The 16,332-nt window shown below is 36.3% G+C and overlaps 1 protein-coding gene across 3 annotated transcripts in view; it reads right to left on the bottom strand.

The window, feature by feature from the left end:
• The window catches only part of SSH2 (slingshot protein phosphatase 2), a 243,296-nt gene that overhangs the window by 134,994 nt on the left and 91,970 nt on the right, over window positions 1–16,332 (bottom strand). For all 3 annotated transcript variants that reach the window (XM_032615198.1, XM_032615196.1, XM_032615195.1), the window contains one exon: window positions 8,290–8,333. In XM_032615198.1, the coding sequence (XP_032471089.1) occupies window positions 8,290–8,333 (44 nt within the window). The remainder of the gene's footprint in view (window positions 1–8,289; window positions 8,334–16,332) is intronic.

The following is a 16,332-nucleotide window of genomic DNA, read 5'->3' as shown; positions in this document are numbered from 1 at the left end:
TCAAATCTTTTGTTAATACAGAACATCCCTCTTTGTCTCTTGTAACCTTTTTGATTTGAAGTCTACTTTATCTGATAATTAGTACAGTCACCCCTGCTCTCTTCTGGTTACTATTTGCATAGAATATCTTTTCCCATCCTTTTACTTTCAACCTGATTGTGTCTCTGGATCTCAGATAAGTCTCTTGTAGTTGGGTCATGTATTTTTTTATCCCTTATGTCAATCTCTGTCTTTTGTTTGAAGAGTTTCATGGACTCATTTACACTTAATTACTGAGAAGAAAGGACTTGCTTCTCTCATTGTGCTATTTATTTTACACATACCTTAAAGCTTTTTTTGTCCCTTATTTCCCGCATTACTCTCTTCTTTTGTGTTTTGTTGAGTTTTTGTAGTGAAATGTTTAAATTCCTTTCTCATTTCCTTTTGTGTATGTTCTATAGCTAATTTCTTTGTGGTTATCATGGGATTACACTTAACAACCTAAAGTTTTAACACTCTGAATTCAACTTATACCAGCTTAGCTTCAATAACATACAAAAACTCCATTCCTTTACAGCTCTGTCTCCACTCCTTTCAGTTTCTGATGTCACAACACCATTATTCATTGTGTCCCAAAACATAAACTAATAATTCTTTTAAATGCATTACTCTCTTAAATTATGTATAAAACAAGATTTGGAGTTATAAACCAGAGTTACAGTAACACTAGCTTTTACACTAATCATTGGGGGATTTTTAGTTTAAATGTATTAGTCTCTTAAATCACGCAGAAAACAAAAAGTGCAGTTACAAACCAAGGTTACAATAATACTAGCTTTTATAATTGCCCATGTATTTACCTTTACTGAGATCTTTGTATCTCCATATGGCTTTGAGTTACTATCTGATGTCCTTTCATTTTACCTTGCAGGAAGCCCTTGGGCATTTCCTGCAGGGCAGGTCTAGTGGTCATAAACTCCCTCAGCTTTTATTTATCTGGAATATCTTAACTTCTCTTTCTCTTTTGAAGGGCAGTTTTGCCAAATATAGGATTCTTGGTTGACTGTTTTTTTCTTTTAGAACTTTGAATACATTGGCCCATTGTCTTTTGGCCTCCAAAGTTTCTGATAAGAAAAATTTTGGCCTCCAGATTTCTGATGAGAAATCTGCTGATATTCTTCTTGGGGATCCCTTGTATGTGATGATGCACTTCTTTCTTGATGCTTTCAAGAGTCTTTCTTTGTCTTTGTCTTCTGAAAGTTTTATTATAATGTGTCTCAGTGTGGGTCTCTTTGAGTTCATCTTACTTGGTGTTTGTTGAGCTTCTTTGATATTTATAGTGTCTTTCAACAGATTTGGGAAGGTTTTTTGTTGTTGTTGTTGATTTTTGGCTGTGCCACGTGGCTTGCAGGATCTCAGTTCCTGAACCAGGGATTGAACCTGGGCCACTGCAGTGAGAGCCTGGAATCCTAACCACTAGGCCACCAGGGAACACCCAAATTTGGGAAGTTTTTAGCCATTATTTCTTTAAATATTTGCTCTGGCTCTTTCTCTCATCCTTCCGCGTTTCCCATGATATATATGTTGGTCCTCTTGATGATGTCCCATAAGTCCCTTAAGCTCTGCTTGCTTTTATTCAGTCCTTTTTCTTTCTATTCCTCAGACTTGATAATTTCCATTGTCCTATCTTCAAGTTTGATGATCTTTTCTCTTGCCTGCTCAAATCTGCCTCTGAATCTATCCAGCGAATTTTTAATTTTAGTTACTGTACTTTTCAGCTCCAGAAGCTCCTTTTTGGTTTCTTTTTAGATTTTCTATCTCCTTATTGACATTTCCATTTTGTTCACACATCATTTTCACAACTTCCTCCACGTTTTCCTTTAGTTCTTTGAACATCTTTAAGATGGTTGTTTTAAAGTCTTTGTATAGTATATCTGCCATTAGGTCTTTTTCAGGGACAGTTTCTGCTATTTTATTCTTTTGAATGGGTCATACTTTACTGTTTTTTTGTATGCCTTGTGATTTTTTTTGTTGAACACTAATAATGTGGTATTAGTGTGAATCTAATAATGTGGTAACTTTGGAAATCAGATTCTCCACCTTCCCCGGGGTTTACTATTTTTTTTTGTTATTGTTTTTGTTTTTCTGATTGCTGTAGGCCATCTCTGTGCCAAGGATCAGTCTGAGATATAAGCTTAAGGTCTTCTCAGGTCTTTTCTGAGCCTTTCCCTAGGCATATGTGGACATATTCTAATTTTCCCCCTATATGAGCTGTTTTTGAAGTCCTGTCTTTAATGTCTGACTCCCAAAAGGTGGAAAGGCAAAAAGTGAAGGGGGAGAAAAAAAGGGTGCTAGCCCTTTAAATCCCTGGATGTCACTTCAGCATGAAGAGAGGGGCTTGCAACAAAGGGGAGAGATGCAGCAATACTGGCTGCCTGCCCCTTTGTCTGCACCTCTATGATCAGAAGTGGCACTCAGCTATCAGATCACAGATCCCTGATATCTGGAGGACAGGGTCTTTTTTGCCCACCCCATCTTATATGAGCCCTGTGCAAGCTACACCAGGAACATGTGCACAGCTGCCTACCATGTGGCTGAGGGGGAGGGATGGATAGCTACTAAGAGCTAAGAGCTGAAATTGACCACAATTTACCCTCCAGTTCTTCCTCTAGTAGTTGCAGGCCTTCAACAGACTCCAGAGTTCGAAAATAGTTAAGTCAGACAGATTCTGCCAGGTCAATTTGTTGTGGAGATAGCCAGATTCCTGGTGCTTCCTACTCCACTATCTTCCCAGAATCCTCTCCCAGCAGTGATAGGTATTTGACACTTTATTAGTCTCTGGAGTTTTATACTATAAAAAAACAACTTTTCAAAAACTTACTTTGGCAAAGTCAAGAATTGAGGGGTAATTGCTTTCTGTTTTTTTTTTTTTTTAATACCCTGAAGAATAACATCTGGGGGGAAAAAAGTAAAATTATTAAAAGAAAAAAACCAAGTAAAATTATTTACCTAGCTTTAAAAGATATACCTAATTTCATTATGTCTGCAATAATTAGTTTGCTTTTCAAGTCAGATTTAAGAGGAATGCCTATTGTAGCTACCAGAAGCAGAACATGTCAGATAAATATAAAATAGAATCTGTGAATACATTCTTCAGAAACAACAGAGTACTTCAGGGAAGTGAAAATTCTTACTCTTGTTGAGTGGCTAGGAAAAGAACCTTTCAAAGTGTGCACTTACCAATTTAAAGGGGCTACTCCATGCAGTGGCAGAACTCAAGAGGATGAGAGGATAGCTCACTACATCCCCTGGTGGCCACATCAAAATATTTATAAATAGCTGAAAGTTCTCTGGATCAGAATAGTAACCCATATGGTGGGAGGTGGAGATTCAGACTTCAGGAGGGCCAAAAGCAGAAGATGAAGAGCTTCACTATCATCAGTTAGAGACGGTTTTTAAATACATGGAAAGCTCTACTTTTGTAAATCAATCAATCACATACACACATATATTCTGCTATAAGTTCAATAAAAGGCCTCTCCATGAAATATTAATATCATCATTCTGTTTCTTAAAATAGAAAAGTGAGGTGAGGGGGGCATCTTACTGTCAAATGGCTCTGAAAAAAAAGTTCCTTGTACTGTATCAGCAATTTTCCTATGAGATTGCTTCAAAATTTAAAAATATACATATGAGGATAAATTATCAGTTCATATTTACAGCAGACTTTTCCTCTTTACCACTTCTTTTTTAAAAATTTTAAGTAGAATACTCTTATTCTCTAGGTTAACAAATTCTTTAACTAGAACATATACTCAGAAGTACATCTGTTTTCCTTCCACAGCCTAAAGATGGGCAATGTAGTATTTACTGTCATTATGATATTTAAATCCATACAAAAATTATTTCACTAAATAGGCTGAAATTAAATGAAGTCGTATCTCAAGAGAACCTGACGAGGTACCAAAGAGAGATCTGGAAGAAAGAGTTGGCCACAAAATGAATGCATTAGTAACACAGTACCATTGTGAAATTATATCTTACACAAAGACATGCCCTGATTCCATGTTTTCTTTCAGCTGTCTTCAAGCTGTTTCCACTTGACTACTGCCCTGTTGCTTCACACGTTCAAAGGTGAACTCTTCATATGTGTTCACAGAAGTTCTCTTTTTCAACTATATCATTTCTAGTAAAGATATCAACCAATATTCTATTCTCTTTCATTCATTCATTCATTAAACAAGCACTTACTGAGTGGCAACTACAGGCTAATTGCTGTGGATACTGAGATAAAAGACACAGTCCCTGTCCTCATGCTGCTGTCAGTTGGAGGTGATTGCCCACCTCTAGCCATTTGCCTGCAACAGCTTCCTGAGTCATTTTCCTGCCTCCTCTCATATGCATAACACTGCCAGACTCTTTTCTGGCATTCATGCCATTCTTGTAGACAAAGATCTATCAAATCAAAACTCCTCTGCTCTTAAGATATAGACAATTGTCTTCTTATTATCCCTGGAACACATTAGCACCTACTTCCAGACTTCTGGGGATATCCTCCCACTCTCCCCATCCTCCTATATTTGGAATGCTCTTCTTCTGTTCTCCTATCTAATCCCATTCGTTCAAGACCCAACTCTTCCCAGGATATTTTCTGATACTCCTCTGGCCCACACTACTTGCTCTCTCTCTTCCCCACCTGCAACAAAACTTTCATAGTTAGGTTTGAAGTACTTAAGAGAAAATAACACGTTTTCAAAGGTGCAGAATTTTTTCAGTAGATGGTAAGTAATTCTTTATGTCTATGAAAAACTGAAGAGGAAGAAATTACGTTCTAAAACAGGAGAGGTTTAGGGCTAAACATGAAAAATAACTACACATTCACAGTAATTAAAAATAGTAACAAATATTATACAGCCCCCGCTCGCTACAACTAGAGAAAGCCTGTGTGCAGCAACTAAGACCCAACGCAGCCAAAAATAAATAAATAAATAAATTTATAAAGAAAAAAAAGGAAAAGACTGGAACTGAATTTCATCCATTTATATTTTTATCAAAAAGGTAATAATACACAACCTGATTTTTAGTTCTACAATTATGTTTTTTTTTTTTTGTTTTTTTTTTTTGGCGGTACGAGGGCCTCTCACTGTTGTGGCCTCTCCTGTTGTGGAGCCTGTGCTCCGGACGCGCAGGCTCAGCGGCCATGGCTCATGGGCCCACCCGCTCCACGGCATGTGGGATCTTCCTGGACCAGGGCACGAACCTGTGTCCCCTGCATCGGCAGGTGGACTCTCAACCACTGCGCCACCAGGGAAGCCCATTTAGATGATATTTAGATAAGACTTTGGACTTTAGAGTCGATGCTAGAATGAGTTAAGACCTTTGGGGCTGTTGGGATGTGATGAATATATTTTGGATGTGAGAAGGAGATGAATTTTGGGGGGCATGGGTGGAATGTTATGGACTAAATGTTTATGTGCCCCCCAAGTCTGCATGCTGAAGTCAACCTCCAATGTGATGATATTTGGAGATGGGAACCTTTGGGAGGAAATTAGGGTTAGATGATGTCATGAGGGTGTGGCCAACATGATAGGATTAGTGTACATTCAAGAAGAGGAAGAAAGCAGCGCACCCTCTCTCTTACAGCCATGTGAGGACTCAGCAAGAAAGCAGTTGTCTACAAGCCAGGAAGAGGGTTCTCATCAGGAAGCAAATCTGCCAGCACATTGATCTTGGACTACTAGCTTCCAGAACCGTGAGAAACAAATGTCTGAAATTTAAGCCACTCAATCTATGGTATTTTGTTATAGGAGCCCAAGCTGACTAAGACAGGTTGTTTGTTTTTTTCTTGCTGAGTTGTAAAAGAGTTCTTTTTATATTCTGGATATTAATCCCTTATTAGCTACATGATTTGCAAATATCTTCTCCCTTTCTGTGGGTTGCCTTTTCACTCTGTTGTTGTGTCCTTTGATGCACAGAAGTTTTAAATTTTGATGCAGTCTAATTTATCTATTTTTGTTTGTTTTTGCCTGTGAACATTGGTTTTTAAAGGTAGCATAGTTTGAGCTAATTATACTAAAAGATTACTTTTAACTTATGACTTTCCCAATAAATGATATTTGGTTAAAATAAGAGATTAATGCAACATCTTTTTTTATTACCTGGAATTGGTATTAGTTTCAATGATATACTGTTTTTATGGTTCTTAATGGTTTGACAATTCAGTGCTATGAATAAGAAAATAGACTTGCATTGCTTCATCATTATGTAATTTGGGGGACAATTACCCCAGTAAATGCATAAAGAAATTAACCCAGAGATCTTTAAATCTGGCCTAACAGAAAATTTAAGAATCCTTTGGAATCCTTTTTCATTCTAATGGGAATAAGGTTCTGATGTCTCTGGTAAACAATGAGCTAAAATTTCTTCTAGGTTTCTGTCTCGTAGTCCTATGCAAAAGAATGACACTTCACTGTCAGATCTTCCCTAAGAGACAGTGAGAAATTAAGCTTTAAGCCTAAATTTTTGTAATAAGGCAGGAAAAATACTGCCAATAACCTCAGTTACTGATGAAAAACTATTTTTATACTAAGTTGTGGTTTACACAAGCGAGGTATATATATATCAACAAATACACGATAATTTATCATTAAGGAAGCATGCCCTTTAGCCAGCTTCTCCACAATGAACACATTTATTGTATCCGTTCTCAGTATCATCTAGTGATTGAGTTCAGAGGACACAAATTTGGTAGCATTTAAATGACCGTCTAGAACTTACCAAGACTATTTCTTGTGGGAGGGAGTTGATTTAAAAAAAAACATTTTATTTCACAGACATTTAAACAAATATTTTTAAAAGGCACTTATTTCTTACAAAAGATGTACCCTATTGTGTCACAGTATAATAATGTTTATAACAGGAAAGTTGAATTCCATGCAATCTTGAGAAATTAAAATATCATATAATATAGTTTGTTGCATACAACATTGACATTGCTATTACAGACTTTCAAAGTTCTAAGGATTTCAGTGAATTCTGAACTATTGAATCTTTAATACTACCATAAAAAATTTTAAAGAAGATAACAGAAATGTTATTATATATGTCCTAGATGTCTCTCATAATTTTTTTCTTTTTTTTTTTTTTTTTTTTTTTTGCGGTTCGCGGGCCTCTCACTGTTGTGGCCTCTCCCGTTGCGGAGCACAGGCTCCGGACGCGCAGGCTCAGCGGCCATGGCTCACGGGCCCAGCCGCTCCGCGGCATGTGGGATCTTCCCGGACTGGGGCACGAACCCGTGTCCCCTGCATCGGCAGGCGGACTCTCAACCACTGCGCCACCAGGGAAGCCCTAATTTTTTTCTTTTAATGGCAGCAGGTATTGGTATCCTTATAACATGCCCACTATTCCATGAGAGGGAGAAAAAAAGTTTCATTGTATTTTAAAAGATTGGGTAAGTTACTTAGTATATTCTTTGTATTGAGGAAGTGAAATATTAACCAATCTGTAAAAACTGCCAAAACCTATCAAAATGAATGACAAAAATAAGTATAAAACCGAAGGCTGAAATGTTCCTTAGTTGACATTTTCCTAAAAGGTAAGGAAATTTTGCTTTTTCATTATCCAAGACAGTTCTAGAGACTTGGGTCAAAGCTGGGCCAATACTGGCCTTTCTGCATTAAAAAAAGAGAAATCTACCACTTAATTAGTTACTTTATTTACTGAGGTATAACTGACGTACAACATTATATTAGTTTCAGGTGCACAACATAATGCAGTCTACCATTTAAAATCTTTCTGAGTCAGTAACTGGATTCTTAATTTTTTTTTTTTTTTTTTTTTGGCTGCATTGGGTCTTAGTTGCTGGGCATGGGCTTTTCTCTAGTTGTGGTGAGCGGGGGCCACTCCTCGTTGCAGTGCGAGGGCTTCTCATTGTGGTGCATTCTCTTGCTGTGGAGCACCAGCTCTAGGCACGTGGGCTTCAGTAGTTGCAGCACATGGGCTCAGTAGTTGTGGCTCACAGGCTCTAGAGCGCAGGCTCAGTAGTTGTGGCGCATGGGCTTAGTTGCTCCGTGGCATGTGGGATCTTCCTGGACCAGGGCTCAAACCCACGTCCCCTGCATTGGCAGGCAGATTCTCAACCACTGTGCCACCAGGGAAGTCCCAGTAACTGAATTCTTAAAGTAATTCCATTTTGAGAGACCAACTAAGCATCTTGGAAAATGAGGATCAACTAATATGACACGACTGAGAAAGAATTAGAGAAAACACACTAACTACAGAAATACTATAGGATGTAATGAACAAACATACCTCCTGGGCTGTGATCGGCATTCCTCCTCCCCACTGTCTGCCTCCTGTATAGACAGAAAAATGAGAAAAAAAAATTTAAAATCTGAGGTCTCATATCATAATACCAACAATGTAATTTTTACTAAGCTTTACATGTAGGAATATCTCATTGATGCTGTGTACTTAAACTAAATTCTCTCCATAAAAAGTGACTTCAACCAATCCAGGGAGTTGATATATATCAAAATAATTTATTCCTGGAGGAAACTTTCACAATAGTCTACAAATTTTTTTTAATAACGAAGTGCTCATAATTAAAAGAATTACTTCTGAAAACCAACTGAAGATGCTACGTTACTGTTATGTTACTTAAAATTAAAATGAGTGGGTATTCTGACTTTCACCAACAAATCTCATCAAGATGGTCTATTAATGATTCTGATCCCCAAAGAACCACCTAAACAATGAACACCATTTTGCAAAGTGCTCATGATCACGTCACCATTACCTTAATAGCTACTACTTATTGAGTATAACATGCCAGGTGCCTTGCTTAACACTTTAAGTACATTGTCCAACTTATTCCTTATAAACTCAGAAGGTTGACGGTACACTGATTCTAACACATACACATAAATTGGGATAAATTTACAATCAATGTGACTAAAAAGCATTGAATCATAGTTTAATTGCAATATTTATTTTTTTAGTGGCACATAAAATAACTGAGGGTGTTATGGCAATTTAGGCTCAATGAAATATGAATATTTTACAGAAACTGAAATTCACAGAAAGGAAAGAAGTTGCTCAAGGAAACTCATGTAGTAAAGCTAGAATTAAAACTGATAAAATACTGCCTCCCAACACATTGAAAAAGCATATCATTCACCCCTGCCCTAACCTAGGTTAGGAATTATTATATGTTAAGATACTATACAGATCTTCATGGAGACAAGACTAGCAACATGAAGGAAAAGTGAGAAAAGATGAGATAATTAATGATAGTGAGGTGCTAACTTTTTCTTTAAGTTTGCTCTCTGACATTTTATATTTGCACTCTGGTCACTTTTGCCCTATTTGGCAAACACAAAAATAGGAGGAGCAAAACAATCTCAAGCAATACGTGTACTGTCTGCCGATAAGTCACCTACATTTTCGAGTTTATGGAACCATCCCCATTCACCTCTACATCATTCTACCTCCATTCCTGGGCAGCCACAGCCAGCTCTATAACTTTTATTCCCATTTCATTTTCATTATTGATTTCAGGTATGCCCATTATCTTGCACAAAGGGAAGAAGACAGCAAAGATCCTACCCTCAGAGGGAGGACAGGGGAGGTGTCATGGTATATTACACTCTGCCTACAGGGGAAGTTTTAGGTTCAGAAGTATGCCCTTTAGGACGTGAAAAGAATGGTGCTAAAATGAAAAGAACCGATCGTCTCTACAGTCAATAGTCAGAACCTGGAAAGTTTGCAAGAATGAAAATGAGAAGACTCATAAGCAAAGATAAGTGTTAGATTTTGGAGCCCAAGGGAACTGTAATAAATAGAAATGATTTCCTGGAATCTCATTTAACAAATTATTCTTCATTATTGTTATCAGTGGTTAATAGATCTCTACTTCTGATGTATTCTTCTCATTTTTTAATTGTATGAAAAATTATATGACAATAGATATATTTAAAATATATGTAAATTATAAGGCACAATAATAAAATGAATACCTGTGAGCAACATTCTACTTAAAAGCTAGAATAGTACCAATACCTTTGCATTTACCTGTGTGCTTATTTCCTATCTCCCATTCTTATCCTTCGCCCAAGATGTGAGTACTATCTTGAATTTTAAAAAAATATTTATTTATTTATTTATTTATTTTGTGGTACGCGGGCCTCTCACTGTTGTGACCCCTCCCGTTGCGGAGCACAGGCTCCAGACGCGCAGGCTCAGCGGCCATGGCTCACGGGCCCAGCCGCTCCGCGGCATGTGGGATCTTCCCAGACCAGGGCACGAACCCGCGTCCCCTGCATCGGCGGGCAGACTCTCTAACACTGCGCCACCAGGGAAGCCCTTATTTATTTATTTGGCTGCCCCGGGTCTTAGTTGCAGGACGTGGGATCTTCGTTGCCCTGTGCGGGATCTTATGTTGTGGCATGCAGGATCTTTAGTTGTGGCATGCGGGATCTAGTTCCCTGACCAGGGATTGAACCCGGGTCCCCTGCATTGGGAGCGCAGAGTCTTAACCACTGGACCACCAGGGAAGTCCCACTATCTTGAATTTTAAGTTTATAATTTTCTTGCTTTCATTCTACTATAAAAAATTTCATACATACAGAAAAGCTGAAACATCTTATAGTGAACATGTGTATCCAACATCTGGATTCTACCAGTAACATTTTTTATATTTGCGTTATCACTTCTCTATTCATCTTTCTGCCTCACTGATCAATCCATCTTATTCTTCTGTTTCAAAGTAGTTTACAGTGTACTTGCCCTTAAATGCACATAATTAGAATTTGGTATTACAGTTCTTTCTTTTCTTTTAAGGTAAAATGTATATACAATGAAATAAATGCAGAAATCTTAAGTGCACCATTCAATGAGTCTTGACAAATGTATGTATCTGTGTAACTCAAACTTTTACCAAGAAATGCAACATTTCTATCAGCTCAGAAATTTCTCTCATTTAATACCTGGCACAACCTAGAGTCAGCCACTGTTCTTAATTTTCTTCCACCACAATTTTTTTCCATCAAAAATTAGTATATAGCATATGACTCCATTTAAATGGTTTCCCTGTTCACATAAATAGAATCATATAGTATGTACTCTTTTGTGTGTGGCTTCTTTCACTCAGCATAATGTTTTTAAGATTCACCTATGCTGTTGTATGTAAAAGGAGTTCATTCCTTTTTAATTTTTTTTTTTTCATTCCTTTTTATTCCTGAGGATTCCATTGTATGAATATACCACAGTTTGTTTATTCATCTCCTATTGATATATATACCCAGGATGTTTGAGTTTTTGCCTATTATGAATAAAACTTTTACATAAGCATTCTTTGCTGTTTTTTTGGTGGACATGTGCTTTTGGTTTTTTGTAGGTCATGGAACACATGCATGTGTAATTTTAGAGAAAATTACCAGGGCTTCCAAAGTGCTTATACCACTTTACATGCTTATCAACAATGTGTGAGAGTTGTAACTGAAGTCTAATTGGAAATTTTTTTCTCCTATAGTTACTGTTTTCTATGTCTTCAGAAACCTTTGCCTACCCTTTAGTCACAAAGATACTCTATAATATTTTCTTATTAAAACCTTTATGGTTTTATGTATAAGGTCTATGATCTATCCTGAATAAATATTTGTATGTGGTGTGAGATGGGGTGGAGGCTCTTTTTTTTCCCCATATCGATTTCGAGTTTTCAAGCACATTTATTGAAAAGACTTTCCTTTCTCCATTTGATAACTTGGCTCCATGTAAAAAATCAAATGACAGTGTAAGTGAGGTCTACTTCTGGGTTCTTTATTCTGTTCCATTGATCTATTTGTCATTCTTTATGCCAGTACTATATCTTTATTACTATAGCTCATAGTAAGTTTTGAAGGAAATATAAATCCTTTAACTTGATTCTTATTTTTCAGGATACCTTTATCTTCTAGTAAGACATTTTATCTTGAAATCTACTTTATCTAATATTAACATAGCTATTCCAGACTTATGCTCACTGATTGCAAGGTATATTTTTCAATCTCTTTATAACTTAAAGAATGTCTTTTGTAGACAGAATGTAGTTGGATCTTGCTTTATTTTACCCATTGTGACAATCTTTGCCTTTTAATTGTAGTGGTTAGTCCATTAACATTTAATGTAATTACTGATATAGTTAGTAACATGGTAGAACCAAATCCATTTATTTTCTGTTTGTCCCCTATACCTTTGTTTCTCCTTTTTCTGCCTTATTTTGTATTATTTGAGTATTTTTTAGAATTTCATTTTAATTTACATATTGGTTCTTTGCATTATTTTTTATTCCACTATTAAAAAAATTACATGATGTCTATATTGTTAAACAATATATTACTTAGTTTTGATTGGGGGCTTTAAAAATTGTATTACACTTATGCAGTCTTCCTAATATGTTTATTATTTTTTTTCACACATACACACTGTATTTTATTTTTACACCAATATGTTTTTTAAAAACTAAATATTATGCTAATAAGATTCATCCACTTATTACCTATAGCTACAGTTCATTCATTTTTTTGCTGGGGTAAAAGACTGCATTATAGGAATATACCAAAGTTTACCCATTCAACTCAGATAGATTGGACTGTTCCTGTTTTTGGTGACATCAACCACGCTGCTATAACTTCCTTGAAATGTCTTTTGGTCTACATGCACAAGGGTGTCAATGGGATATAGGTACACCTAAGGTACCTAGGAGTAGAAACGCAGAGTCACAGAATAACTAAAGGTACAAGTTTACCAGGTAGTGACATATTATTTCCTAAAGTAGTTGTGCCAATCTATACTCTCACCAGGAAGGAGTGAGAGTTTCAGTTGTGCTAAATCCTAGCCAACACTTAAAATCATCAGATGTTTTCTTTTTCTTTTTTGCCAATCTAGTGTTATATATATCTCACCATAGTCTTACTTTGCTGTGCCTTGACTACTACTAAGGTTGAGTACCCTTTTAGATGTTTATGGGCTATTACTAACTTAATATCCTTTCCCTCATACATAAAATGAGCTGACCAAAACCAGATAATTCAAATTATTTTCAGCTTTTTTGGTAGATTTTTCTACCTATGAGAATTGTGATGAGAAATAAAAAGCAAAAATACCCTTGATGTTTCCTTAGAGGCCACAAACAGCTAAAACCAGCTACATCTATAGAGGTAAACTAACATCTATTTTACACTACTATGGGCCAGGTACTTTATATGTTATTTTATTTAACGTGCACCACAACCCTATGCAGCTTGCTAAAGGTCACAATGCCAATAAATGCCACGTGGAGTCATGATTTGAACTCAGGTCTACATTTCTGCTATAACCAGCTGCCTCTTAACTAAGAATCTGCATTTGGTACCTATAATCCGGGACAGTGGTTAGGAAGGGAACTGCAGAAAAAAGCATAACTTTTCTCATGGTTTATAATAAAGTAATATCCTTTGTCACCTTTCTTCTATGGCTTCTACACTTTAAAATAGTGCCAAAGGAGTGGAAATTCCTTTGGCCCACAAAAAAAGCAAGTCAGAGAAGTGTTTCTAACACAAGATACCCAAATGACTTTTTTCTTTCTTTCTTAGATTAATATTACAATAGTCAGGCCAATGAATGATTTGCTTCCCTTTCATCTTACTTGGAAAAAGAGATTTAGAAAACAAAAACAAAAACAAAAACAACTCAGTATGTCAAGGCATTATATGCCTAAGGTAAAGTGGATTTTTTTAAAATGAAGAGTGTTGATTATTTCAATGGAATTCACTGCCAAAAAGGCAAAGATACAACATTGCTTATTCAGCAAGATTAATTACCAGATAATACAGTTATCTTGAATAGTGGCATTTAGATGGTAGGTAAAGGGAGAATGCTTACCATTCTATTGTAACAAGTGCATACACCAGACCATATATAACCACCTACCTTGTCAAGTAACTTCACATATTGTTAGTGAAAAAAAAAAAAAAGAAAAAAGAAATGCCAGTAGTCAACATGCTCAGAACATTAGAAATCACAAGGAGAAAAGTGTAGAGATAAACATTAGTTTCTTCTTAGTAAATTGAGTAATTTCTGATGTATAAGGAGAACTAATTAATTAAATGATTAAATATGTTTGTTGACTTTTTTTTAATATTCCAGAGTCCTATTGTTAAGTAGTTTTTATTTAAAGAATATAATTTCTTCTTGATGTTCTTAAGAAAAATTTGACCTATAAACAATATGGTGTGAGATTCTGAATGTGCATTTAATTTTAGGGTATTCAGAAAACACTGACTCAAAAAGACACACGCACCCCAATGTTCATAGCAGCATTATTTACAATAGCCAAGATATGGAAGCAACCGAAGTGTCCATCAACAGATAAATGGATAAAGAAGATGTGGCATGTATATATATATATATATATATATATATATAAATATATATATATATATAATAGAATATTACTCAGCCATAAAAAAGAATGAAATTCTGCCATTTGCAACAACATGGACGAACCTAGAGGGTATTATGCTCAGTGAAATAAGTTAGAGAAAGACAAATATTCTATGTTATCACTTATATGTGGAATCTAAAAAATAAAATAAACAAATGTTTGTAACAAAACAGAAACACACTCATAGATATAGAGAACAAACTGGTGGTTACCAGTGGAGGTGGGGGAAGGGGGTGGGTAAGATAGGTGTATGGGATTGAGAGATACAAACTACTATGTATAATAAGTAAAAAGGATATATTATACAGCACAGGGAAATATAGCCATTATTTTGTAATAACTTTAAGTGAAGTATAATCTATAAAAATATTGAATCACTAATGTGGTACACCTGAAACTAATATAATATTGTAAATCAACTATACTTCAATTAAAAAATAAAATATATAATTTTAGGGTACTCGGGAACCATTAAGTATGAATTGAAAAATTAATGTATTCTTATTAATCTACTTAATACCTGAGCATAAAAGTAGGTAACTAAGTAAAAGATGTTTGGAAAAAACGTAAGCACCCAAGTCATATTTGCTGAGAAGTAGGCTGGAAGTGCTGCCAGCCTTGAAAAACACCAGGCTAGGTAGGTGTTAAGCAATAATTTCCCAAGCTTTATTGTTGCAAGATTCTTTACACTCTCCATACACTCCAATCCAAGTGGACTCATTCATCAGTTTTCAAAAGCAACTATTAACTTCCTTTGTCTGTGCTGTTTCATCATCCTGGAAGGCCCCTCTCCCCTCTCCTATATCCTTCCCTAGCATTCAAAGCTGGTTTCAAAAGCCAGTAGTTCATGGTATTTCTTCTATCACTTTACTGATAGGCTGTCTGCCTCCCTCCAAACCTGACCGTCACTGTGCATGTTTCCTGTGGCACTATCAAGATCTGTTTCTGGGTTACCACTGGGTTCTTGTTTTATGTTCCATTATCAGACCGTAATCTGCCTTATTTTTCCTTTGCATCTCACTCTGCGTTTAGCACAATGCCCTAGGTGCAGATGGAACTCGACAAAGAGGTGAATGAATGCGTGATTAGAGCGGTGAACTAAAACCATGTGAACACTTGGAGCTAATTGGCTGTGCATTCTCAGCTAGTGAGGACTATGCCAGTTATGTTTTCTCCTTAGCCGGTTAAAAGAATAGTTTTTGTTGCTCAGGAGTTAGCCTGTGACGAAGATCTGGAAGTAATACCTTAGCTTTTCCCTTTGGTTAAACAGACAGAATCATTCACTTGCTCTCATTTATGTATTCATTCACTCATTCAACACTAATTGACTACCTATTATGTGTTAGGTACTAGGCACCAGGAATTAAAATTAAGCAAAACTGCCCTTATCCTTGGATAGTTCACATTGTATTAGGGGAGACAGTTCCATAAGCCAAAAAATTATAATGATATGTCATTTGGCTTACAGCAGTGGATATTCAAAATGCTACAGAAACAACAGAGGAGGAAATGACTAACTGTGGGGCTTGGATATGCTTCATAGAAGTTAATTTTCAGGCTGGGCTTGAATTAGTGGGTTTGTGTTGGATGGAAAATAGAAGGAAAGAGTATTTCAGGCAGAAACGTTGGCAAAAGGAACAGAAAGAGGAGTAAGAGTCTGGACATTTAGGGAATAGTGAGCAGCTGTGAATTGCTGGAGCAAAGGTATGGGTATTGGGGGTTAAGGCTATCAAGTAATATTGATGTTACGAGTCCATAAAGGTAGGAATATTAAGATAACAGTCCTATGATCACAAAAAGTGGTTGTGGATTATCCATTAACTGGACTTCAGATTATCCATCAGTCACTTCTGCCCCTGGCAGAAAATTAATACTGGGAGGTGTCTGTCAGA

Source organism: Phocoena sinus, chromosome 20 (assembly GCF_008692025.1).
Source record: "Phocoena sinus isolate mPhoSin1 chromosome 20, mPhoSin1.pri, whole genome shotgun sequence".
Lineage (NCBI taxonomy): Eukaryota > Metazoa > Chordata > Mammalia > Artiodactyla > Phocoenidae > Phocoena > Phocoena sinus.
Note: the sequence above shows the minus strand (reverse complement) of the source record. Positions and strands in the feature narration are given on the sequence as shown.